Source organism: Telmatherina bonti, assembly GCF_933228915.1.
Source record: "Telmatherina bonti genome assembly, chromosome: 5".
Classification (NCBI taxonomy): Eukaryota; Metazoa; Chordata; class Actinopteri; order Atheriniformes; family Telmatherinidae; genus Telmatherina; species Telmatherina bonti.
In genome coordinates, this window is record NC_136623.1 from 33,287,316 (window position 1) to 33,315,088 (window position 27,773).

A 27,773-nucleotide genomic window follows, 5' to 3' on the forward strand; every position below is an offset into this window, starting at 1 on the left:
TCGCCTAATTTGCATAATAAAACTGCTAGTATAGCTGTAATGGACAACGCTATGGAGAGGAATAATGTCGTGGGAAAGGCCAAACTGTTAACACAACATCATAAATGTGTTTAAAACATGAAACATTTTACAGTACTTCTTTTAAAAATGTTTTTGTTCCCACTGTTTATTAAGAGACATTAATATCTGACAGTAAGCCAGAACGGCTCAGCCGGTAGCTGCTTTGTTTTTTTTTTTGGTCTAAAACAGCTACAAATTATATCTGTCTTGAGTTTCTTTTTCAGTTTTACATGCAGAGTTCAGCTCTGAGTTCTGATGTAAGTTTCAGATGATAACAGAGGATATCCTGACGGGGGAAATTATAAGGAAGAGGCAGCGCAGTGAACAGAGGTGGTCAGAGAGGACTGAAATACATGTGGTGAAAAAAAAAAAAAGCCTTTTCAAGTTCAGTTCAATTTAGCTTTATTTGTATCGCGGCACTTCACAACAATGTCATCTCAGGGCACTTTACATAGATATCAGTTATAGCCAATTAATAATAAATAGCCTAGCTAAGAGAGACACCAACAGATTGCGTCCCAGCAGCCAGTAGCCAAGAGCATTAAACTTGCCATTAGGAAAAACTCTGATGCAATGACGAGTGATATCATGTTCCACAGCCAAAAAAGCAACACATATGATGAGAAAATGATGTAACAGGGCAAGTAACCATTACTGTTCCAGTTGTGCTGTTTGCCCACGCTTGCAACCTGCTGCTTGAATTCGTATGTGCACTTATAGCAGGTGCACACTTCACAGAGGACCATAGGGTGCAGTGTGGGTACTGGGACAGTGAGGAGTTTGACATACAGCTGCAGCTTCCTAAAACTTTACATAAAATGTGCAAGAAAGACAAACACCAGCCATTTAACCCTGCTTTCATGTCTGACTGAGGAAAGAGCTCACCTGTGCTTTTTATTAAACTGTACCAGTATTGAGAACAAACTAAAATATGTAAACATACTTGTACAGTATCAAACTGCACCAAACTGCTTAAAATGTGCCTCACCTAACTGTCTGGCTGTTTTTCTGCTCCACATAGTTGCTATATTACAATCCAGCTGTGATGTGCCTTTTTTCATGCTTGCTGGTCTTGGCAGAATAATAAAAAAAAAAAAGCACACGCACTCTGCTTCTCTAACCTCTCTCTGTAGGGAGGGGAGGAGCAAGCAGCAGTGTAACCGTCCTGACTTGTAGCTAATCTTAATGGCATATTCTGCTGGGGCTTGGCCTACATAGTGTACAAGCATTGCTTCTTCTTAAAAAGGAAACCTAACGAGCATGCAGTACAAAAAAAATATGGTATATTAACAAGAGAGCGTTTGAATATACAGCATGAACACACAAAGGTGCAGCTTGGCTTGTGTACAGACATGGTGACACACTGCGGCGGCGGACCGTTTTAGTGAAGGTAAAACTGAGTTTTCTTAAAGGGGACATTAAATGCACTTTATGGCCAGTCTAAAACAGTTTTCTGATGTATGAATTAAACTTTGGAGCCTTGCTTTGGTGAACACTGTCCATAGTTTGAGTGCAGCTGCTTCTCTCTCACCCTCCCTGACAGCGCCGCTCTGGTGACGCTTCGTTCCAGGCAGCTCCTTTTTCTACTGATTCTGGGAGTTTATGTAGGGAAGCCTCTTCCATCCGGTTGGCCACGGCTCCTACGGCTTCCTGTAGGCTGAAGACGAGTGGGGCGAGCAAACCCCACACAGACATTGGGTGGTGTTGAACACCAGCTGAGGGAGGAACTTAACAGTATATGACATCATAAAAATGGAGATTTTAAAACAAGCTGTTTAGACGCTTAATTTCAAAGTCCGCTAAAAACTAATCAGTCCTGGATTTGAACTTAGAAAAGGGATTTCTACATGCAATATCCCCTTTAACTAAATATTACACTATTTCACTATCAGTGCTGCATGAAGGCAAAGAAATGCTAAGGCATGACAAGATGTTGTTGCATGTATGTAGGTGAAAATCTGTGGAGTGGGCTTTCGTGTACAACTTGGCAGGTGGGTGAGAGATCTGAAGGACTAAAAGTTAAACTTCGAGTGAAATGCATTTAGACATTTTCACTATCTGGCAAACACAACAGCAAATGTTAGACTTTTTCAGTTTTTTTTTTTTTTATGACTGACTGGTATGATGCATATGGACTCAGCAGCTTTTGTTGAATTTTTTTTCAAACTATGATATCAGGAGGTGTGAAGGAAATGTTCTGCTGTGGTAAAGTCAGTAAAGTAGGCTGGAATATTTAGTAAAATGCTACTTTAACACACACACACTCTTTTTCCTTAGTTCGAGTTGTTCTGTGAGACATTGGGTCACATCTCCTTTTGTCTTGTGATCCCTTTCCACGACCAACGCAGCATCCTTCTTGCATCCTGTCTCTCCTCTGAGCTCCAGCCAGAAAAAAATCAATCTGATATACGTATCATCTCTTCACTCTTTTTTTTTCTCGCATCCACAGTTACTCTTGTGTTTCTGTGCTGAGTCAGCCACGGTGAGCATCCTGAACGGCCAATGCGTTGATATCCAGTTGCTGGTGATGTGAAATGGAGACTTAAAGCACAACGCTGCAGTCATGTGATGCCCTGGGCTGCAAAATATCAGTTTCTAATATACTTTTCTGTCTGCCTGGGGATGCTGGAGGGCAATGATAGCTTCCGGTGTGTGCATAATAAATGTCACCAAGTCATCAAAACAGGTGAAAAACATAGACCTTTAAGGGCGAAAAGTTATGTTTTGCTGTTTTGAGAGAGTGAAAGAAAATGGGACAGTTGTGGTGGAAAAGGGATGACGACAAGGCAAGGGAACAACACACAAATCCTTTGAACACTCAGGAGCACTTTCACAAACATCTGAGTGTAAACATGTCTGAAAAAGTCAGCTGTTGTCTTGTTTTGTGCTGTTCAGTTCTTTAAGAAAAATTACATTAATGATTTAATCAGATTTTTTTTAAAATAACTGGGGTTATTTTGGAGCACTTTCTTATTTGAAAATAAATGTGGAAATAAATAAAAAACATAAAATAAATGGTGAAATATTGCAGATTGTGTCCCAGCATTAAAATGTTTCTTTCAGAGAAAAATAAAATACTTTAAAATTATTAATTCAAGGACAAGTAGCCTTCAGACATGGGTTTATTTCTATTGCTGGTCTTCCCAACACCACCAGTGCAGCAGACTACTGCACTGCAAAGCCCCCACGCCACATTCGTCCCCCTAAATGCAGGAACATCAGTCCATAAATATCCAACTCACCTGTGTCACCCAGTGCCAGCTGCTCAATGTTGAACGCTGCAAGTGTTGGGAGTTTCATTTTTTGTTTTTTATTCATTCTTTTGGCATTAAGTTTATCCGTTTTCCTCATCTGTCTCTCTGTCTGTCTGCGTGTTTGCACACAGCACATTAGTCTTGACCAGGGGGTGGACTTACCATTAGGCAAAACTAGGCGGTTGCCTAGGGCCCCCAGTTTATTATGGCCCCAAATAACTTGTCATACACCTATGATTATTTATTACTTACTTATTACTAACAATTTTTTTGTTTGTTTTTGATTAAAATGCATTTGCTAAACTGTCAGCAGAATGATTATTATAATATGTGCGTCTTGGGGCCCCCCCTTCAGGTATATAGGGCCGTGCTCTATGCGGTCAGTGAGTTGATCTGTAACTAAAAGATTGACTCGTCACAATAAATGATCAGTTCGTACCATCGAGTGAAGCAACCCTTCCCTGTCATTATACACGGTCCTCTCAGTCAGCAAAGAGACTTTTACACTGGATGTTTGTTAGCAACGCAAATATTAGACAGTAGTGGAGTAGAAAGTGCAATATTTACCATAGGGCCCCATGCCTGCCTTTGCCTGGGGCCCCAAATCTCTTAAATCTGCCACTGGTCTTGACCTTTCAAAGGCATTTTTGGGGTGTTTGTCAGTGCAAAGTTGGGTGAACAGGCACGTCCTTTTAGTAAAGAGATGTTGACATTCCCAAGTCTGAGAGAAAAGACAAAAAATTCTGAACTCTACAAACATGTTTGTAAATATGACGAGGATCTTTTGTAAAATCTTCTTAAGTACAACCTGAGAAGATACCGAGGCCTAAGATGTACATCATTACATATACACTAATTAGGTCAAATTCTGCCTTTCTTTTTTTTTCTTGTCCAGCATTGAAGCAAGCAGAATGATGGTCTGGATGCTGTGTTCTGCTGAGCAAATTTACTTACTGGTATGATGATCCCCTTGATTCTCTGGATTCTTATTTTATTTCTCTATTTATTTCGTATAATTGTAATACTGAGTTTCTACTGCTGGACCAGAGCAAGAATAGAAGAGAGACAGAGAGAAAAAGGGAAAGAGAAGAAATCTCATAGAGAAAGAAAAATAGAAGTAGAAAGAAAGAAAATTCTGCCTTTTTAAATGTCTGTTCCAGTGCCCCCCTCCTTCCCCATGCACGATTTAATGCTTGAAAATCCAGCGTGTGAATCTTAAAACAAACAAAAAAAACCTACTTTATAAAACATGTAATGTGTTCCGTTTAGGGATCATCAGATCTCAGGCTGAGTGAGATTAGGTGAAAACTCTTAATCTGGCCATAAATTTGTGAAAGATGAAAATCAGTGAAGGAATGTAATCCTTCCCGAGGCAGATCACTGAGTGGGCTGTGGTAGAACAGGTTCGCTGCTCGATCTCCAGCTAGTTTAGAGATCACATGATGATGGTGTAAATCGGTAAATCCTCTTTTTCCCTCTCTCAGACCCCCAGGGGTCATTGCAGCACGGTCATAAACTGTGCCATTTATCCAAATCCAGCAGCGTGTCGGGTTGCTTTGGACGCAGCAGACTGTCAGAAACAAAGCAGGTTATATTGCTGCTACACTCTCATTTGGATTTTGAGAATTTCAGCTGAACTATCTTCTCACCACAGGTACAGTATTTGAACTGGTTCAATGCAGGGATTGGAGGCGTTTGTTTTACCACGAGGGTCGTCCCAGATTCACAACGACTGCCTGAGTCAGTCTAGCATGAGAGAGGCTGATGCAGCATCTATAAACGGACCTTTAATTGTATTTGAGGAACATACTTTTTTTTTCTTCCTAATTATGTTTGCAATTGAAGAACTGAAGCTGTTCCAGGTTGTGTTTCTGTTCTCAGAGGGACAGAGTTCTTCTGAGAAGAAGCTCTGCAACACAGCACCTCTCATTTGTTCTCATTTGACTTCTCTCCAACGTATGCAAAGCAGAAGTAGCAACATCCCCACGAGGGCAGCACTGCAGTTTCACCTCCATTGCTTCTGACTTTCTTATTTACCGTGTTTCTTTAACGACAGTAGAGGCAGAGTAGACAGAACTGGTATCTTCCACTCAGTCTGAAGAGCGCTGCTGCAGGACCTGGTTCGCACACATGCACGTCATCTGTAACCGTTATAGAATTAAAACCAGGATAGTTTGGAAACACCAACCAGGCTGTGTTGTAGACTGCAATGCTGAACTGGGACTTGGTACTTCAGAGTGGATTGGACATCTTTTGTGAATGGATTGCACTCAGAATGTGTTCACGTGAAGCAACGTCAGAGACTTGAACTGAGGTAGAAAAGCAAAAACTTGATTTGGAATTTTGTTTGCAGTTTGGATGTAAAATCATCAAAATGAATTTAAAAATGAATTTAAAAAAAGTTTATTAAATTGTGTTTTATAGACAATATGAACATATACGTTGTTGATTCATGCTGTTAGTTGTATTAATAGTTGATTCATTTAAAGTTGTGCAGCGGGGTCAGTTGTTTTGCAGGGGAAGGTGCAACTGTTTGCTTTTTTTTAAAAAAACCAAAAAAAACCCCAGCAATCATTGGTGTTTTAGTTGTTACAGGATCTCAGAGACATTAAAGTTTGGCTGACATGCTGATTGATGCAGCTGTAGTTAAAGAGAAAGGCTGTGCCAGCGTATGCATCAGCTTGGAGCCTGGACATGTAACCGACAGTGTGACACTGGCAGCATCTCTGCAGGATTCATCTTCTGCAAAAAATTCCTCAAATGATGCTGTATTTATTTTTTGCCTTTTTACAAAAAGTGTGATTTCTTTAGATTAAATGAAATATGGCCCTGCGATGAATTGGCGAGCTGTCCAGGGTGTACCCTGCCTTTAACCCAAAACCAGCTGGGATAGACTCCAGCTTCCCCACGATGCTGAATTGGATTAAGCAGTTTGGAAAATGAATGAACGAATGAATGAAATATGAACAAATTCTTAGGTGTGAAGTTGACAGTCCACATAATCTAATTTACATTAAAAGATAAAGAAAGTAATGTTCTGGTTTATTTTCTGGCTTTGCTTATGAAACCACTTTATCTCATGTACTTGTTTCCACAGAAACTCAGAGGATATAATCAAGAGAAGCAGACAGACAGAAGGAAAAATTAATTGTGTTTTAATAGTCAATGTGTTGTCATTAATAAGTCATTTACTTAGCACATAATTCCTAAAGTGTGTAAACGACTCGGCCAGTAGGAGGAAGTGCTTGAACCAACAGCACATGCTCCAAAACGCAAACAACCTCTTCTTAAAGCTGGGGTCGGTAATGTTGAGGAGCTAGCAGGATGTGAAAGTGGCGCCCTGTCTTGGCTCCTCCCCCTCTTGTTCTGCTCTTGTGTGATCCAAGACTTTTTTTATTCACAACTTTTTCCACCAACGATTTTCTCTTTCTCTGCTGTTTAGCAGGAGGAGGCACATAAACTGAACCGGGTCGGGAAATCCTTCCTGCATTTTCTCAGCCATGTTTGCCTTCCGACTTTCTTCTTCACTACTTTGTATATTTATCTCAACATGCTGTTTATATGCAGGGTGTGGCGATCAGGTATGTGCTGCTGGAGGGGGAGGAGGGGAGCCGGGAGAAGAAGCTTATGAAATATAAGGAATGAACAACTTAAATTTGGTCGGAACGTTTGGATTGGTCAGAGTTTTTACAGACTTACAGTAAACTGAGGGGTCTAACTATATTTCTTATTGTTCATGATTACAAAATGTATAGACTGCTATCAGGAGGAGGAACCACTTCACCCAGAGAAATGTCTCTGAGCAACATTACCTACCCCAGCTTTAAGTAAATTTAAAATAACTGCATTTTGTCTTCACCATGGCATGTTGCATGATGATTATGTAAAATACAGCAATTTTAATGCGCAGAATAGCTACTCATCACTAATCTGTGCAGATTTGATCATAAACCTAGGTGTATGATTTATGACCAGAAAAACTGGCTTGGTCTTAGTCCATTCATCATACACTGAACACGGTATGCACAAATATATTTACACACAGTCTGAGAGGGCGACTGTAGACTACTGTAGACTGTTTCCAGCCTCAGAATTGGGTTTCTGATCAGTAGGTCAGGAGAAGAACACATCCCATGAAGCGAATCGGGACAGAAACACCACAGACAAGCTCACTTCTCATTACATCGCAGCATAAAAGGGATTTTCTTTTTGTTTTTTTGTTGTTTAAAATGGGTTTTGTGGTGTTAAAACTGAAAAAAAAAAAAAAGCCCATCTCGTAAAGGTTTTATCATGGTGAGCATGTCAGGTCACATTTAATCTTTTCGGGTCACACTTTTTAATCTTTCAGTCCCATGTGTAATCCCATGATTTTTGTGAGCCATGGATTTGATACATTATGCGGCTTCTGATAGGGACTGTGTACTTGATGATTACGACTGGAATTACCTCCACAGCGCTGCAGGTATTTAAGGCTGTTTGAGCAGCAAAATCAGCAGACATTCAAAGACAAATGTTCAGAATCTGAAGTTGCAATATTTAGACACACGCTCAAATACAATATGTTCATTAATATGCTGGGAAAAGCCATCTTTCTGCATCTGAACTCCTAGTCTGGAACTGGATGACACATGTTACAGCCGTGGATTTAAATAGTTAGCTCAGAAGCAGACAACAGCGGCACCCATGACTTCTTTTACTCTCATAGCAGGAATGCAGATGTGCTCTGATATGTATATGTATAAAGTACCATGATGGCAGTAAAGATGTTGCTCTATTGCAGACCTGTTAGGTTGAATCACTGCTTGTGGATCTACTGCACACCACGCTGCCTGTTTTGTGGCTCAGTGCCATGTCTGTAGGGACGCCACACACAAATCTTGCAATATACTGTAAGGGAATGTGATGGATGGAAAATATTGCTGGGTGGTTGTGACTTAGTCATCCCAGCACCCAAGCAGCTCTGCAGCATCATGGGCATCATAATACAGAGCTGTCCCATCATGCCTCCTCATTTCTGAGCCTAATCAACAAGATGCTAAATGCACAATGCTGCATGTTTACCAACAGGATCCATTTTTTCATGTTAGTGCTAATTCACCTTCATTGTTGATGATATCTCCCGCTCCTGTCACTGAGAATGGAATGCAGATCTAAAATCAGCAGAGTGTATCATTGCAGAGCTGTGAATGGCTTAGAGCTACACTGCATGTTTGAGGCTGTTACAGTGGCAGTTGCAGCTGTAGCAATGGGGGAATATTGCACAGCACAAAATTTAGTGCTGCGCCACGTCTTTGTTGTGTATACTGAAGGCGGGTTGAGTGCAGACAGCATTAGCATCATGATGCAGATGCTGATGGAGTGGAGCAGAGCTGTTAGCTTGTGTGCAAGCTGCCATAGGCATTTCTCTGTTTGGACAGGAAGGACATACAAGGCTAAACGGGAGCAGGGAAATGTGATACTTGTGTCAAGATGGGTTAGATCTTGTCAAAGGGCAGTTTGCTAATGTCTGTTGTGGTTGATTTGTGAATCTACTATGTGCAAGTTTGTGTTCTTGGTGTTGTATTTCAAGAAAACATCTCAAGAAGACATTAGCCTGAAGCCCCCTCAGGACATCTTTAGTGCCAAAGCGAAGCATTTTCAAAGCAACCGCAGCAGCAGAAGTACACAAACTAGGTATTAAGACATGCACACAACGCACATTGCCACAATTAACCAATTGCAGCAGTTTGTCATGCACATCACACACTCCTCCTCAGCTGTTCCACTCCAAGTCACAGTGCTTGTCCCTTACTCCAGCACTTAATCTCTGCGGCAGCTTCCCGGTGACTTTGTGAATGAAGTGCGACTCAGTCAGCAAGAGCATCTCATGAATATAATGAAGTAACTGGTGTGTTTTTCTCCAGCTCTGTCAGAATCACTAGTTAGTTTTTACTCTGAGGTGATAGGAGGAATTGTTTTGATGTAAAGCAGAAAGGAGAAGTCACATGTGTGACATGGCTGCAGTCCAGAGACTTAAACTGGTCTTATTACGGGTATTTCTTTTAAATAAAGATTTGGTTATTTGAGTCACTGTCCATTCAGTGCTATCCAGCTTTTTCATTCACCTGTGACTGCTGAGGATTTTGTGGCCGTAGTTAGAAGAAATCATTTGTCTAGTTGGTGGGAGAATTGTCACATGCTTTCAGTTCCTGTGGAATTTTGTTCTTTTTCTACTTTATTTCCTCATCCTGTACTACTTCCATAACACACTACATTCCCCGACTTTAACTGATCAGATACTGAGTCAATTAAAACTTCTCTTTAGTTATTGAAGTTGCCTTAACTCAGTTTCAAGCCAACCTGACCACATATGGATGCTTTGTCAGGACCCCTTTGGTGTCATATTTCATTGCAAAGGGCAACTATCAAATTTCTGAACTTGAATTAATCAGATATTGAGTTAATCATGAATTTTCATTGCAGTTGCATTAACCAAATCATTGATAAGCTAAACTGATCACATACAGATGCTTTGTCAGGACCCCTCATTGTGATGTACTTCACTGCAGAAGACAAATATCAAATTACAGGCCTCTGATTAATCTGATATTGAGTCAGTCCAAAGTTTTCTTGGAAATGCTATCAGTTCTCAGAGTTATATGAATCAAACTACTGTTAAACTAAGCTGACAGCATACAGGCGATTAGGCAGAACCCCGTGGTGTCAAATTTCATTGTCGAGCATCCTGCTTGTGGTGTTTTGTTACATACAAAGTAGTTCAGTAAGATTTCCAACAAAGCTGTTCAGCCCAGTCTTAAAACAGACTTTAAAATAAAACCTTTTCTCTCACATAAAATGCACTTTAGTTTTACTATTTCATTCTTTTCATTTCAAGGTGGCATGGTGGTGTAGTGGTTACTGTGGCCTCACTGCGAGGAGGTCACTGGTTTGAGACGCGACTGGGAGGAGCTTGATTCTGTGTGGAGTTTGCAGGTTCTCCCTGTGTATGTTTGGGTTCTCTCTGGGTACTCCAGCTTCCTCCCACCATCCAAAGACATGCATGTTAGGTTAACTGGTTACTGTAAATTGTCCCTCGGTGTGAGTGTGAGTGGTTGTTAATCTCTCTGTGTTGCCCTGTGATGGACTGGTGACCTATCCTCTCACCCAGTGTTTGCTGAGATACGTTTCAGCTTCCCTGTGATCCTTAACTGGACTAAGTGGTTTACTTCAAACATGTTCTTTTATTTACAATATTTACATCTTCACATTTCATGTCTGAAAAGAAATAGGCAGAAGAATAAACTTATGTAGTCCTACCCTATTTCTACCATATGTTGTAATGCTCCAACTCCATTGCACTTCTCAAATATCCCACTTCACAGCAAAAAGAATAAAAAAGTAAAGTTTTTCACAAAATCTTTCTGGCTTCCAATGCTGTCACATAAGCATCATTATTCTTTGTTAAACTGCTGTTCTTCAAGCTTATGTTTATTTAATATTTGCATTTTATACCTTTTCTTAAACTGGCATATTTATTTTTTACTTTCCTTTAACTGATCCGTTAAGTTGTTCCATTATTTTACCCTTGACACTAAAACAAGTTTGAAGTTGCTTTGAAACGTTCCTTTTTTAAATTCAATTTAAATTTTTTGGAAGCAAATGTCATTTGTTTTAATATTACTTGGGCTGTTTTAAACTTAAATCTGGCTATCAAAGCTTTAACATTGTGAGACAATAACAATTATTAAGTGCTGGGTAGAATCATGGCATGTGACAAAAACAACCGTGAGTTTGTAGTCTGTGACAATAAACTGTGTACTTTCTAACGCTGACTGTGTAGCTAACGCCCACTTGTCACCATGACAAGGTGGCAGTGAAGTAAAAAGTAAATAATGATGAAAATGGAGAAGAAAACAGAGAAATGACAGACTGGAGTCATATTAATGCTACTAGTTCCTAACCTGTGTCCTTGCCAGGTTTTGTGCTTCTTAAGAGGAGCAACTGCTGCTTTCCTTTGTGAACCAACTCAGGTGTTTTACACGTGGCCATGAAGCCACGCTCAGCTGTTTTCTGTTGTCACCAGAGAGCATGGTAGTTAACAGAGAACATATTTAACACCTTGTGTAATGATTTTCTGCAGTTAACCAAGATGAACAAGACTTGCAGAGGAAGCAAACACTCATTTCCCTGTTGGAAAAATTTTTTACAGGATGGTTTTGTTGGGACTGAAACAAGCTGACAGGAAGCGTCGAGTGGACAAACAAGACAAGATGGGCCTAGTAGATACATTAGCAATGAACCAACAGCTGCACAAAACTGCTCTGTGTTGTTTATTCTAACTAGCTTTCCACATTACAAACAGATTTATTCATGATTATTCATGATTTCAAAGTAATATTCCCTATTTTAATATATACAAAGGATATTTAAGTGTTTTTGGCCACTTTTGACCAGTAGAAGAAAGTATGAAATGGCAGTGGGTGGAAAATCTTAAGGTCTTATATCCAGGACACTACTCAGTGGATGTGTTTTAGGTTGGGGCAGTCAGAGTTTTGTAGTTTTACCTGTCTGCTTTGTGTTTAGTGTTTAGTGTTTGGGCTTTTGGTTCAGATCTAACTGTTTTTAACAGCTTTTCTCAAACAACCAAGGTGGTTACAGTCAAATGGTTTGGAAATCAGTCTACAAGTGAATGTCATATCATTTTACACAGTCTGCAACAAATCGGTGACGATCCGTGTGACTCTACACTTTACACAACATATTGTGACAGGATTGTTGTTTAACTCCGTTGTCCACCTCTACACCTCTTTATAATTTTTTTTTCATGTAAAATTTGATAACACTTATGTCAAAATTATTTTAACTAATTATGTTCTCACATCATTTTAATAAAAAAAAATAAATTATTTTCTCCATACAGGATAACAAGTATTTTTGATTGATTCTGTATATGAAACTTGCATAACTGTTAGGACAGCTTGGGATTATGATAATGTTGTTAAAGTTTGCTCATTGCTGGCTATTCAACATTTAAGGGCAAATATTACCATTTATGTTCAATATCACAAGTAACACAATTTGTATATCTCTATTCTTCTTGTGTTGTTCTTGTTAGAAGTGAAGCTTTCATTTCAGTGCCAATGTTTTGGAAAGAACATTTTGTCCTGCACAAAGGCTCGACTTCTACCCTATTTTAGCAGTCCATATTTATAATGCACAGCAGCTCATGAGCTTGTACACAGTAACCATCCATCATTTTATCGCTCCGTAGAGCTGACACTTCACTTTACTGAGATTATTCAGTGTTTAACGTATAAATTCAACAGAAGACACAAAAACATCTTTGCCAACATGTTTCTGTACAGTGATTATATCTATTGTGTTGCACATCCATTATGCTCAGCCTAACCCCAATGGTCTGTGACGCATCCGGCGAGGGCCAAACCTCCTTTGTCCTCTTCAGCAAACCAGCCAATCACATGCAAGAAGTCCTTACCTTGGCTAGCGAGCCAGTCTGGCAGCAGTGATTTATGAAGCCCATTGAAATTTATGGAAAGTTGTCATGTACAAAATTAAGGGGATGCTTCACAGAGCCTTTTCCTTACCAAAATGTCATTATTACTTTGGAAGAAAAAGGGAGAGAAATGTAGGGGAAAAGTGGCTTATGAATAATTAATTCTGAACAAAGAAATAAATGCATTAATGCACAGTTAGCCTCCTCCGGGCTTTTCATCCACTTCCTGGCTGTTTTCATCTCTGACAAGCACACAATGATAAAATGACCGAAAGCTCATTTTACCTAAATGAGGCTGCTGATTGTAACAATATGCTAGTTTTAGTTTTGCATATATATTGTAGGAATATATCTGAAGATACTTTCATTCTACTAAATTACGACCATTAAAAATCACTTTTGACCTTTTTCAATGAAATTCAATTAGGTTTCTAGTTATATATCAATTTTCAAGTCACATCAAGGCACTTTTAAAGATGGAGTCAAGTCTGTGGCATCCCAGTAGTCCAGTGTCTAATAACTGTGTTCCAGCCAAATAATGAAAATATTTACATAGGCAAGTAAACCAACTGGTTGCAATGAATCCTTACTTTGATTCATCCCCCCATTGTCAGCATATAAGTGTGAAAAACTAGGACCAGAAAATCAGCCATGACCAGTTGGAGGGGTTAATAAAGATAAAAATGATGTCAAGTTACACCATGTTATCCATGTCAAATTATCTCCATAATTAGATACGTTGGCAGTCAGAAATGGAAAATTAAATGGCTAACATCTCATGGAGTCAGACAGGTTATTCATTTCTTTATACATTGCGACAAATCCATCATACTGGGCAGACAAATGCAACCAGTGACTGTTATTTATCAATGCACTTCGGTTGTTGAGCGGTTTGTTTGCTCATCTTTCTCTCCTGCTGCACTTGCAAGTACACAGGGGATGCAGTGAAGTCAGATCAGGTTGAATTGTTCATCTCCTGTTAATCCGGTCATTTATAATCAATCTAAGCACTTTTGTCAACATTTAATCAGATGCTGTCAAAATGATAATTAATGATTGTTTTGAAAGAATCAAACAGATAAGCTGTGGTCAGTGTGAAGAAGGTTCTGATTAAATAATCAAACAGGGTGTGAAATATGTGAGCTGGTGTGTATACTGGTGTAAACTGGACTCACCCATGAACTCTTCGCTTTTGTTTCTCTTTCTTTGACTTACAGCAAACGAAGCCCATCTGCATCCAGGGATCCAAACCAACAATACGACCAAAGGGAGGGGGGTGACCACCCACAGTATGCCCCGACAGACGGCGGCATGCCCAGATCACCGTCTGATTATGGAGATAGGGACCCACGGCGGGCTCCACGGGGCCCACACATGTATCCAGATGTAGATGCAGCACGGATGGGCTACAGGGACCGGCGGGGGCCTGGTCGATGGCACTCCCAGGAATACCCACTTGACCAAGAGTTTGATGGACCACCCAGCGAGTATGACCTGCAGCGACAGCGCCAAGAGGAGTTTCAGGCACGGTACCGCAGTGACCCCAATCTGGCCCGCTATCCTGTTAAGCCTCAGCCTTACGAGGAGCAGATGAGGATGCATGCTGAAGTAGGCCGCTTCAGGCACGAGCGTCGTCACAGTGACGTCTCTTTGGCCTACACAGAGCAGGATGACCCTGGCCCCATCCGGCTGTCCCGTCAACATCTCACTGAGCGCCGGCCGCCAATGATGGGACAGCGCTCATATTCTGTTGATCGTTCCTCCCCAGGACCAATGGGTCCTGGCCTTGGAAGCCACAGAAGCTCCAACCACAGCCCCCCTACGCCACGCCATAGCCCTGTGCTAGGGGACCGGTCGGGTGATCTGCGAAGAGGAGACCTTGGAGATCCCATGAGAAGGCAGCAACACCACTTGGACCCCAACTCAGCTGTCCGGAAGACCAAGAGGGAGAAAATGGAGAGTATGTTAAGGAATGACTCTCTTAGTTCTGACCAGTCAGAGTCAGTGCGGCCCCCACCCCCAAAACCCCACAAAACCAAAAAGGGAGGGAAGATGAGGCAGGTGTCACTGAGCAGCTCAGAAGAGGAGCTGGCCACCACACCGGAGTACACAAGCTGCGAGGATGTGGAGATAGAGAGTGAGTCGGTCAGTGAAAAAGGTAGGCGCTAACACACCACCCCAGCTGCTGTTTACACTCTGTACAGATGATTTTGTTAGCCTGTTACACAAGTAACGGCTTCTCAGATGCTTGTTTGCACAGTGACATCATCCCAAAGTAGTTTTACTCTCAGTTAATCTTTCTTAAAAGAAGTTTAATTAAATTATAATGTAATCAATGTTGTTGTTTGGTTTCAGTTTTTATTCCTGATGATGCTCTTTACTCAGATTCTATATAACTTTCAGATTTCCCACTATATGATTGTTATGTGTGTGTGTATGTGTGTGCGTGTGTGTGTGTGTTTTAGTGTGTCAGTATGTACTTTTTATGTTTATGGCTCATTATTTTCAGCTTTTTTTCTGTCAGTAAAAAAGACTATACAAACATTAATATATATTAATATTTAATTTCAAAATATAGCAAACTGCATCTAAAATATTAAATAAAAAATAATTAAATGGAAAGAAATTTTTTTAGTTTTTTAAGGTTCAAGGTTGTCTATTTATTCATTCATTTAGACCTGAACATATATAGTTTGGTGTATATATATATATATATATATATATATATATATATATATATATATATATATATATATATATATATATTTGACTTTGAAAGGCCCACTTTCAAGAAAAAAAAAACTGATAATGATGAGCCTTATGTTTGTGCAAAACTACATTTTCTGTTCATTAATGAATCCACTCTGACAGCTCCTGTGGCTTTAAGGAGGAGACTTGCACACTCATCAGCCTACTGGATATGTTGTGTGAATGGTGATGATGCTTTGAATGGTGATCAGCTTGATGACAGTAACAATGGATGTTTATTTTTTGTGGCTGTAGATTTTAATGAATGTTGCATCGCAGCTCTCAGGTTTTACTCCTTTCACTGTTGTCGGCATTAATTAATTACTTTTATATCTTTTTGATGATTGTTTTATCCCATTTCTTATGCTCAATAATTATTAAAGATAATAAAAAAGCAGAGGGTGATTATATGTGTTCCTGCTGCCCAGTGATCTGCTCTGATATAACTCCTCACATATTGTTGTATTACTATGCTATAAATCCTTGTAAAATAGCTTATTACTAAGTGACAATATAATCATGATTCAGTCAACTCAGGAAGGGAGCTGCTCATGTTTGGGGATAAAAGACAAAAAAGACTGATCTGCTCTGAATTTCTTGGCCCATATATAGAGGAATTTATGGGGGCTTTAATTGCATGTGCTGATTTAAACTTTTTAAATTAGCTCTACGAATCATTTAAGTGAGGATGATTCCATCCTATGTGAGCCAAGATCACTATAGTTTACCTTACAGCAGGAAAACCTAATTTACAGTCTGATCATTGGTCCTAGAGAGCTGGAATCCTGCAGGTTTTCCATGTATACCTGCTCCAGCACACCTGATTCAAATCAAACAGCTCCAGCAGCATATTAAGATCTGCACAGTGATTCATTCATTTGAATCTGGTGTGTTGGAACAGGGAGACATAGAAAACATTCAGGGCACAGGGCAAGGTTACCCAACCCAGGTAAACGTCTTTTATCTAGACAGAAACACACACACACAGATAGGCAATGGTCAGAGTAACAGAATTAAATAGCATTTTGCATAAAATCAACGTAAAAATAGTTTTTTAGAGGTGGTTAGATTCTTGACTGCTCCACATGGCTGATGTTGTCGTAATTACAAATTGATTTTGTTGTCAAGCCTGTAATTAAGTCAACCTTTACTTGCGGATTGTTAAAAGCAGGACACAGTAGAAGTTGGAGGCGCAGTTGGCTGTAGATAAACAGCAGGACCAAACAAAGACAATGAAAAGTACCTCGGTTTGCTCTTGTCTGTGTTACAGGAACACAGTGCCATGCACAAAGCACAACTGTTTATTCTAAAGGAAAGCCAGAGGATTAATTTGGTCAGCTTTGTTATGTAACTATTCTCTACAGTAAGTGAAGCAGCTTGGCATCAGTAATACATTATTGATGAGGGAGTTTCCACGTTTACAGGTAACCATGGGAGGGAAATAGGCTATTTTGAGGCTCATAGTTTCTGATGTGTGTGTGTGTATTCTCCACAGATCAACTGATGTAGGATGAGAAGAAAAAACTTCAACTATTGGCCTGAATTATTATAGCTTCCCAAATGTATTGATTATCCTCAGATAGCTAATTATTCATACCACATTATTACAGGGGTCATTTGTTGTAGGTTGTCTGAAAAATACTTTACAAAGATTTATTGTAGTGTAGATTTAAATACATCCTATAAAAGTTTTGGGACATGTGATTCTATGTAGAGTTTTGATAACATTAGATGAACTGCATGTTCAAACATGCAATATGCATGCAATATATATATTATTTACATGTAAAACTTCAAACTTTATTTATAAAGCACCTTTTATTTTGCTACCAGCAACACAAAGTGCTTTAATATAAACAATTTCTGCTTATTAAAATAAAGCCTTCACACAGCAAAGTATTAATGTAAAACTCTAATGATGTATTGATACTCAGGTAAAGCTGAAATTTTCTCAGAATGGTTTTCTTAGAACCACCTTGACCAGTCTAAACATCTTAAAACAGTTAACCAGATGCTGGAGCCCATGCTGCAGGTTTCATGACAACATCCAAACTAATAAATAACATCTGAATATTTATAGTTAACCAGAGAATAAGTGTTAAAAAAAAAAAAAAAACTATTCATATTTTACATTTTTCAGAGATGAAGCCATTTTTTGTGTGGCAGCTTTAAAGACTGACTCAACGGGCTTGAATAAGAAACCCTTAAGACTCCCATTGCTCCCCAACAATCTCATGTGGCGTCAGGTTGGCTGATTGTATAGTGGGCCTATAATCTAAAGATAACTATTTATCTTTAGATTATTTCCAATGTGGAAAACTGAAAAGACTGCTTGGACTGCAGTAAATGTGAGGTTACACACATTTTTCATGGCAGACATTCAGACTTGGCATAGTGGAACATGCTCAGGTGCATCAACAAAAGCTTCTTTCCGTTAACTACAGTGCACAGATGCAGGGGTTGATTTAGCGTGGCCTCTCTCAGAGGGCGTTTCTCAGCAAGAATCAGACCATGAGACCTGGGGCCTGTTCCACAAAGCTGGTTCTGTTGAAACTCTGAGTATGTTAATCCTGAATTGACAGAAAAGCAGGATTTTCTGTTTCAGGAGGAAAAGTAAAATTCTTAACCTGAATCTGTTTCCATGGTAACTGACTCCATAAAGTAAACCTACTCGCTGGTAGGTTTACTATAAAGAAAGTTTCCTCACACCTAAAGCAGCTTTCGGACATTACCAGCTAGAGATGCACCTATACCAATATCAGTATCGGTATTGGCTCAATACCAAGCGTGTGTACTTAGTATTAATAAAAGTGTACTGATAAGTATCACAACCGATACCCGATACCACACTAGTCAAGCCAGCGCAGATGCTTAGAAGAAATGCTTCGGACATGTTTTAAAAGACATAAATGCCTTGAATGTTAAAATGTGACATTTTTCTTACACTAAAATCTAAGTATAACAAATCTGAAGATCTAAAAATTAGACATTTGTCTCAAAACCACACATTTATAGTTGTATTTAGGTAAAATGTACCAAATCAAAATAAAACTTGTTGAAATTGTTAGATCTGTAATGTTATTATATTTGTATTGGTGAGGTAACTTCAGAAAGGATGGGTCATTTATAACAACCTAATGAAATCTTACACAGTTATAACAGCAATAATAACCACAGTCACAATAATATTCACATAAACAGATTTGGTATTGGCAGATATTCAAATTTCCGATATCTGTATCAGATCAGATCTCCCAAAAAGTGGGTTGGTGCATCCCTATTACCGGCATGATTCTATAGATTTATAATCTGTATTAATGCATAATGATTTCCATAGGGGTGATGGTTTTTCTCTGCAACTTAGTCAAATTTAGGGTCACTGGGGTAACTGGAACCTATCCCAGCAGGGTGCTCCTTGGACGGATCATCAGTCCATCACAGCACCAAGACAAAGAGAAGACAAACAAATATTCGCTAGAATTTAGAGTGACAAATTAATATTCAGGCATTTGTGATATAGGAAGAAGGTGGAGTACCTGCAAAAACATGCAAACTCCACACAGAAAGGCCCCTGTTGAGCGTCCCCTCAGCCCAAGCTCCAACCAGTGCTGCCATGCAGCCCTTGTAAAATAACTGGTAGCTTTATATCAGTGGTTGCCACGGTGAATCCTATGAGTAATTTTTAATGGTTTCTAACTCTTGGTAAAAAATACTCAGAGTTTTTTGAACCAACACAAAGCAGCAGGAGTTGCTCAGAGTGGGTGAACCCAGAGTCTCTCCTTAGATTCAGGTAGTTGTTCCTCCTTTCCCCAGATGTTTGCTCTGAACAGGTGACACTGAGATGCAGCTGAAACTTTAAACTTGGATAACGTTCTTTTGGACTTTGATCTGAAGCCTGTTGATGGGTAAATTTGTGGGTGTAGAGACTCCACTGAGCCCATCCTCTGCAGCATGGCGAGTTTTTATCCAAATGAAAGCCATTTCCATTATACCATTAATGATGCTTCCATTTAAAGACACATTCAAAATCTTTACAGTCAGTGACTTTAGTGATCCATTATATGGTCTGAATTACTACATGAAACCTATTTACTGAATGCTTCAACCCTGACATGCCACGGCTGATGTCTCAAAGGCATTATGAAGGCAAAACTTTGAACTAATTATTTTGTTACAAGGCACAGTTGTTAATTGAAAAACATTTTAGATGCATGAAAATGATTAAAAGAATCCCAGAATGCTGATATCTTCAGTGTGATCTTCAATGTACCAGTAAGTCAAAATACAGGATGAAATGTATCCAAGCAGCAGCAAAAGAACATCTATTTTAAGTGCACATGAGACCGCCGCAGGGGAGCAGTAAAACAGAAGCACCTTTTGGTCATACAGTATGTACGTGTCAGCGCCTTGAGGTTTGTGCATTCAGCTTGATTGGACCATGAGATAGGTGTGTAACAGCAGGCTAAGCTGGGTGTATGTCATGCTCTTGAATGGCAAATGCCTTGCAGGGGCCTCTAAGGAAAAAAAGGAGGACGTGATAGGATGGGAATGGAAAGCCATGGGAAGAGGAAACAGGAGAAGAAAGGGTGTGCCTGCTGTAATGGGCCTGACCTGTGTCTGTGAGCACTGGAGACTGATTTAATGTGATGGTCCTCTCCTACTGTTTTCCTCTTTATTGATTCCCCTGACATGCAGTCTCATAATAGTGCCGAACACACAGAAAAGGAGAGGATGGCTGGCTAACTACAGCAGACAGGTGGACATTGTGTACTGACAACCTAAGTTACATCCTCATTAATAGCTTATAGGATCAGTTTTTCCACCGTTTGCTGGGTTTGTGGTCTGCACATTCGTGCTAAAGCTTAAATTAAAATAAAAAATGAATTAAAACTGTCTTAATTTAATATTGCTTACTATTGTCAGTTTATGTAAATAGTTTAGCCTTTAAACTCCTATCTAAAGACAAGTTAGTGTTTTAAGATCTGCCTTCACATCTCTAACATGATGCTGTATCACCTTGCTAGCATGGTGGCTCTGTTTAAACATATACACTGTTTCGCCCCTGCCGCTTTTCTACTCTCACCCCGTGAATTGTAGTAAAAACAGCATCAATAATTAATGATCCAATTAATAGTTTACACTGGTTTTTATTGAGCCGTCAGAGTGATGGAGAGCCTGCTGGTGGTGAACTCCGCCACAGCTTGCACTCTGCCTTCGAACTGAATCAGCACTTTGTGGGGCCTCTGAGCCTGGGCGAAACGGCAGGGCTGGGCGTAGAGTGCTGATGCTCATAATTTATGGCTGTGATGAGTTTCCTGCTATCTGAAAAACCACACAGAGCCTTGCTGGGGATCAGTGCCCTGTTGTGTGTGCCACTGTTAATAAAGCTTCTGAGAAAGAGAGGGTTTGTACTTTCTTAAATGCCAGAATTGAGGGATGTACTCTTTTTTTTTTTTTTTTCTCATTTGAGAAACATTAAGGTGGGATGGGGAGGGAGTTTTTGAAAGTAGGATGAAAGAGGCAAGGATGAAAAATGTTCAAGTGGAACGGTGACTAGCTGGGTTTCCATTACATTTTTTCCACAAAATAAAAGCGGTATTTGCAAGTTTTGATAAACAATAAAGGCGATTTGCAGGTGTTTCCATTAAACAGCATTTAGCACATTAAACTCAAGGAAGGAGATTATACAAAGATCGTGACTCATGCAAGGTAGCCACGTAGCATTATTTTGGGGTTTTCTACTTTCTGCAGAGAATTTGATTTGGCTTTTTTAAGCTTTTCTCCCACATTTCCTTTTCTAAAACTCTAAAATTCGGTGTTGTTTGTTCCACAATGCATCGTCTTTACCGAAAATGAACCGGTCATGACCCCCCACATCATGTCCGAGGACACGTATGTGAAAAAGGTGTTCCCATTACACTTTTGTGATATGTTTCTATATTAAAATGTATGAAAACCCACCTCATGAGAGCATAAAAACTTTTTATTTAAGACTTTTTTCGAAATATAGGTGTTTCCATTATCGGTTTTCTACTGCGATATGTAGTTTTTGTGCAACTCTAGATCTAATGAAAAACGTACCAAGACAACATTGGTATAGGCTAGATGGCATCTAAATTCACTTTACCCAAAACAGATACATAAACACAAGCTTCCTAAATCTGAGAAAGTTTGCATTATGTGCATCTTCTTTCTTAACACAGGACTAAAACTGTTTGGAAATGTTGTAACCACAAGTGATTGCTCACAGGAGAGTCTGCTGTATAATACTCTGATGTTATTCTGCTGACAGATTACCAGCTGAAAGGCAAAGGGGTTAATCACCACTGCCAGCTGCAGGTTAGAGGGCCAAAGAGGCTAAAGCCAGTCTGGGGACGGCCACTATGTTTTATTATAGTACATATCTAAGTATAGCAAGTAGTTCTTGTGCTCCCGGAGACCGGTGGATGGACAGTGATAGCAAAAGGAGAAATAAGGAGCAAAGTTTGTCTGTGCATCTTCACAAAATTTAAATCACAAGAAAACGTCAAGTGTGGAAAATGTTGTTGAGAAGCTTTTTCTTTCTTCATATTTGTTTTTTTAAATTTAAAAAAAGATATTTAGGCTCAATGCCAATCCTCTCCTTGGTCCTATCATACTGAAATGGCATGTAATTAAAGCCCCATCTGAATGACGAGAGGACCAGAACTTAGTTTCCTAAACAGAAGAGGTATTTAACTTCTGCAGAATGAAACAGTAGGAACAAGTGCTGAAGGCAAGGGGAGCAAGATGGAGGATTTAAAAGTAACCTTTGGAATTTTTTTCAAAGCACAGTGAAAGTTATAGGAAAATGTTGATATTCCATATCTTCCCCACTTCAGGTGAGTCCCAAAGCGATATCGCTGCCATTTTTCTGTGAATGTAAGCAAGACTACTGTTAAACTTCGAAGCCAAACTTTATAAACTTGGTTAAAAGGCAAAGTATGGCCAGTAAATAGGAAGAAAGAATGTGCTGCTCCTCATCATTATCTTGTGAAGGATGTGCTCTTTAGGTGCCCTTATGGTTCCAAATGATCCTGTTACAACAAAGAAATAAGTTAGAGCTGCAAGTGATGTTTTCTTAAACAGTCAAATAGATTAATCAAACTTACAATTTTGGCCAAATATGGGTAGTTATGTCTCAGGAGTAGAAATAAATCTTCCATTAAGGGTTAGCTTGGTGGTTCAGTCCCGGCTCATCTGGCTATATTTATCCAAAGTGATGCTATCTTTATACACTGCCCTTTTTCCATGGATGTGTTTTATATCTCTTCAACCTTGCATATTCCATCTGACATTCCTTCCAAGTCTTACTTTTAAAGGCACATGCTGGCTATCTTTTTTTTTTTTTTTTTTTTTGCTTTAAGTTCAGAGTTTCCGGATTTCTCCTAGAAAGAATCTGTAGCCAGATAAAGCTTAAGGGAGGCTGGTCCCGTATGGGTCCATTAGGTTGTGTAGCTCTTTGCAGAGAAAGTGAAGTGTGGTAAATGTGAATTACAGTATAAAAGGTTGCACAAGTGCAGTATTTGATGTGGCTTCTCCAGTGCCTGGGCCCTATATTTAGAATATATTTCATATAGTTCTGGTTGCAGATGTACATGTACATGCACACCGGTTAGAATGTCATGCCAAGGCTAACCTTGGATTAGTCCTTTACTGGTTGCTTCTTGCAGATGCACCCACAAAGGAACTTGATAAAGTCAAAGTATTTTAACCTCCCTTTAGTGATTATTATGCCTGTAGCTTATAGTTTCTCAGAGCCAATAAAGAAAAGGTTTGTTTGACAGGAGTCACTGAAAAGTTTAGTGTAGGTTAGAGAATCAGGATAACAGCTTTACACAAGAAATAAAATGTCTTTGAGCCAAATTTAAACAAGCAAAGAATCCAAGATTACTATTTATTAGTTTTTCAAGGTATGAAAGACGACCCAAGTACCCTTCTGTGGCTTGAGGTTCTAAAAGCTACATTTGTCTTTAAAACATACCTGAAAATATGTGCAAAATAAAAAAAAAAAAGGTACAGCTTGGCATTCAAATAAGGTAAAGATCTGCTTCACTACAATAACCAGAGAAGATATTAAATATTATGGTGGGGACTATGTAGCAGAAGTAGATGGAATAATGAAGAGTTGACAAAAACTTTATCACAGTGATGTCAAAACGGATGGCGGAAACTTCAAGTCACAACTCCAGCAGGAAATCCCTTCAAACACATCAAAACTGTTTTTGAGGGAGGAGATATTAATTGTACAAACTTTCCACCTCACAAAATATGCAGAAATGACTAAAAACCAAATATCACCAAGGCATCCGTGTCCATGAGGAGTAAACATTTCTGACTGATGCTTTCATGCCAGCACACGTTTCTCATCAGCAGCACATGTTTAAGGAACAGACCACTGATTGCTGAATGTTGGCATCAGTTAGCATATCTGTATTTTATAATAATCCCAGCGCATTTTAACAGAGAGTGCAAATTTTCACTTAATTGGATGGTAAGTGCAAAGCAGGTTATACAGCTTAAGGTCTCCAGACCAATAGGATGAACTTCCGAGCTGTCAGACGGTGCTATTTGGCTCATTTACTGAACACTTAGTCATGTAATTTTTCCATATTTGAACTTGTGGTCCTCTTCAACTCTATAAAGCCCTCCTTTGAGAATTATAGCACTACATGCAATATTTTTCACTCTTTTTAATTAGCTTGGAAATTTAAGCTTCTTAATCAAATTGAATGTACTATTCATCCTGCTGCTCTGTGTGCTGAGAACAGGGCAAGTTCTGTTAACGACACAGTTGCTTCCACAGATGAAAAACTCACGCTGATTTGATGTTTATTTCATGAGATTATCTGCTCTTGATTGATTTTCGCTGTGAACCCTTGTCACCATTGGTGAAAGACATGGTTACTGTGATTCATTTCCTCTACTGACTGGTCTCTACCATATCATCTAATTTGAAGAAACAAACCCTGCATTGCAGCCTGTCGATGTCTGGCTGTATTGTGTACTTAGACTACAGCAGAAGTTGTAATCAGAGCCTCATCTTTCAAAGCTCTCCCTGGTGCACTTTAGATTAAGGTTTGTTAAGGCAATGTTGCAATCTGAATCCTGAGTTAAACACATTATAGATCTGCCTGCTTCCTCCTACAGATGCTGCGGCTGTAGAATAAGATAGCAGCATGCTGACTGTGTTTTTAACCAAATGCAAACTGTTGTTTGAAAAGATCTTTTATGAAAAAAGAGGCATTTTTAACAACACGATTGCAGTTAAATGTCACTTTGATTACATTTTAGTTTAGAAGCATCCTGTCATAAGATGACAGTAAAGTTCCTTCTTGTCATAAAACAGTCAGACATAGATACATGTTATCTATTTTGTTTTAACCATTAAATGATGAATAAAACAAGTGCTTCACTCATTAAATCCTTTGCTGTGAGTAAAAGCTTCCTTCCTCCCGTTCCCTTAAGGTTTTAGATGGGATGGCTAATAGCTGCTTTAAAACACTGGGAAGAAAGAAAAGACATGAATTTACATATTTAGGACCACATTATGCTTCCCAGCATCACTTCTTTCTTTTTAAAAGAAATGTTGATCCTTGTGCCCAGTCATTGTTCACATTCACTCTTCATTATGATCTGAAATTATGGCTTGGTTCAGCAGTTCAACGGCCTTCATAGCTACCATAAAGCATCCTAGCATAATTCATAGTAAATCAAACCTAATGATATTGAAATTGATTGAAAAAGCAGAGCCAGCTGAGGTTTGGAATTTCTCCCCAAATATCACAATGCTCCAAACAGGGGAAGAAAACTGTGTCTGTTTCCTCACATGCTCTAGTGGGACACATTAGAAAAACTCACCATAATGAATTCCAGACTCCGACTTTTCCTTCCCATGAGGTTGAGAAGGTGAAACAGGAAGGATGTTCTTGTTTTGCTGCCTGAGCTGCGTCTTTCTTTCTCCACAGGGATCTTAGAGTTGCACATGACCATCTCCTTTAGAGTCTGGGCAGTATGTGAGAGCATTTGTGTGCACAGATGACTATTTGGATGTCTTGTCTAGTGCTGTATATGTATTATGTGCGGCTGTGATTGCGTGGTTTGTGGTGTCCTCACTTGTCCCTTTCGCTGTCCTCTCTCGTGTATGTGCGCCCCCTCGCCCTCCCCCCACCTTACAGGAGATTTGGATGGCCATTGGTGGGACCATGCGTCATGGCATAGCAGCGAGGCCTCCCCAATGTCTTTGGTGAGACATGTGGAGCCCTGCCCTGACCCTCCCTCCCTACCTCTTGCCCGTTACCCCCATCTCTGTCTCTCTCCTCCCCCATCCCTCAGTCTCCCCGAGTTTTTTCGTCATTTCATGTTTCCTTTGTTTTATTTACACCTTTGCATGTTGTTTTTTCTGTTTTTCTTTCTGTTTTTATCCCACACCTGTAGGGGACAGTCAAAGGGGAAAAAGAAAAACTATTGAGCAGGCATTTATGTCCGAGCCGACACACACCTTATCTGAGAGGCAAAAGAAAATGGTGCGCTTTGGGGGACACTCATTTGAAGAGGACTTGGCATGGTGTGAACCGCAGGTTAAAGACTCGGGAGTTGATACGTGCAGTAGCACTACCCTAAACGAGGAGCATAGCCATAGTGAGAAGGTACTGAGACAACTTAGCCTGCATTTTGTGACTATTATTATTATTATTTATGACCTTCCCATTCAGTTTTTGTTTGCTTTCTGTCACTAAGTGTAAACAGATGAGATGTTTGTTGTTTGGATTTCTTTTTTTTTTTAAGTTGTATAAATTGATTTCTCTTGCGATTTGGTTTCTTTTTGTTCAGTTACTTTTGGCTCCACCTTGCTCGGTGTTGCTGAAAACGTCTTTTAGGAACACTCTCTTTGCTTGCTACCTGTACTTGCTGTTTTGCTCCCCCCCCAACAGAAGCTACACATTTTACAGTAGTTGTTTTAAAATAGAGCATTGACACACAACCTCTTTGTTTGTCATGGCACACAGGAATGTGGGTCTCTCCTAGTTGCATGCTCGTTTTCCTTCGTTTATTGTGTTCTTGCTCTGCAGTGGTCCTGTATAGCGCAGTAGAAACACCTTTACTCAGGTCCCTCTCCTTTCACTTTTACTGCCTTACCCCCCCCTCCCCCCCCTCCCCCCAACACCCAGTCCAGACAGAAACCTCTGCCCAACTTTCCACTCACTTCTATAGCAAAACCCCCAAAAAGCACACGAATTAGGGAAGATTAAATTGTTTTGTATAAAAATGGAAAGATTTGTTTTTCTTTTTTTCCCTTCCCTTCCCTTCTTTTTGTCTGTGAACCCCCCCACTCCCCCATCCTTGTCTCGTGGCTATACTTAATATTTTCTGTGTTTCATCCTTGTTGGTTTTCGGTCTGGCACCCAATAGTCAACCTTCATTTGATGTTTTATCATTGGTTTCCCTTCATTCCCCTTTTTCGCTGTCTGCTTTCGCCTCTACTACTACTCCACTTGATGGTGGTTGTATATTTGTGTGCAGTGAAGCATCAGAGTAAAACTCTGGTCTTCCTGTTCCTGTTTGAAGAGCTGGATTGAGGAGGAGTGTTGGGGCCGCTTGCTTTTCTTTGCATGAGGTGCTGCATGAAGCTCACTCCACCCTCACACCGGCAGGTTTACACAAGCTCTGGAAGTGGAACTAAGACTTTTGGCAAACTCCACTTTGACCTTAAGATTTTCTATTTTTAATCAATACATTTTTTCACTAATGTCAGTAAAATATATAAATATAACGGTACTTGATCTGAAAACAATGTAGTGTACCATTCAAACCTTAAAGCAGAGTTTGTGTGAACTTTTCCTCCCCAAGCAAATTATTACTGTACCTCCCCTTTTCCCCCCACAGACAGTTGTTCGCTTTGGTCTGAACTGATCAAGTTCAAGTGGATGAGTTGTTAAACAAAAGGTGTGTTGTTGCTCTGACCTTGTAGCACCCTGTGACATGGCAGCCATCCAAAGACGGGGATCGTCTAATAGGGCGTATATTGCTCAACAAGCGCATGAAGGATGGAAGTGTGCCTCGAGACTCAGGAGCTCTACTTGGTCTGAAGGTACGTTTTTCATGACATGACTGTGATTCACACACAGTACATAGCCATCACTGTTCTCATCGGATGGCATATTTAATAGTAGATTTCATATGACAGCCTGTCAGGAAAG

The 27,773-nt window shown here is 39.7% G+C and overlaps 1 protein-coding gene across 8 annotated transcripts in view; it reads left to right on the forward strand.

Moving 5' to 3' along the window:
* rims2a (regulating synaptic membrane exocytosis 2a) overlaps positions 1 to 27,773 on the forward strand; it is a gene marked incomplete at its 5' end in the record, with an annotated part of 160,154 nt that overhangs the window by 63,272 nt on the left and 69,109 nt on the right. For all 8 annotated transcript variants that reach the window (XM_079240332.1, XM_079240336.1, XM_079240334.1 and 5 more), the window contains 3 exons: positions 14,025 to 14,965; positions 26,011 to 26,222; positions 27,545 to 27,664. In XM_079240332.1, coding sequence (XP_079096458.1) covers positions 14,025 to 14,965; positions 26,011 to 26,222; positions 27,545 to 27,664 — 1,273 coding nt within the window. The remainder of the gene's footprint in view (positions 1 to 14,024; positions 14,966 to 26,010; positions 26,223 to 27,544; positions 27,665 to 27,773) is intronic.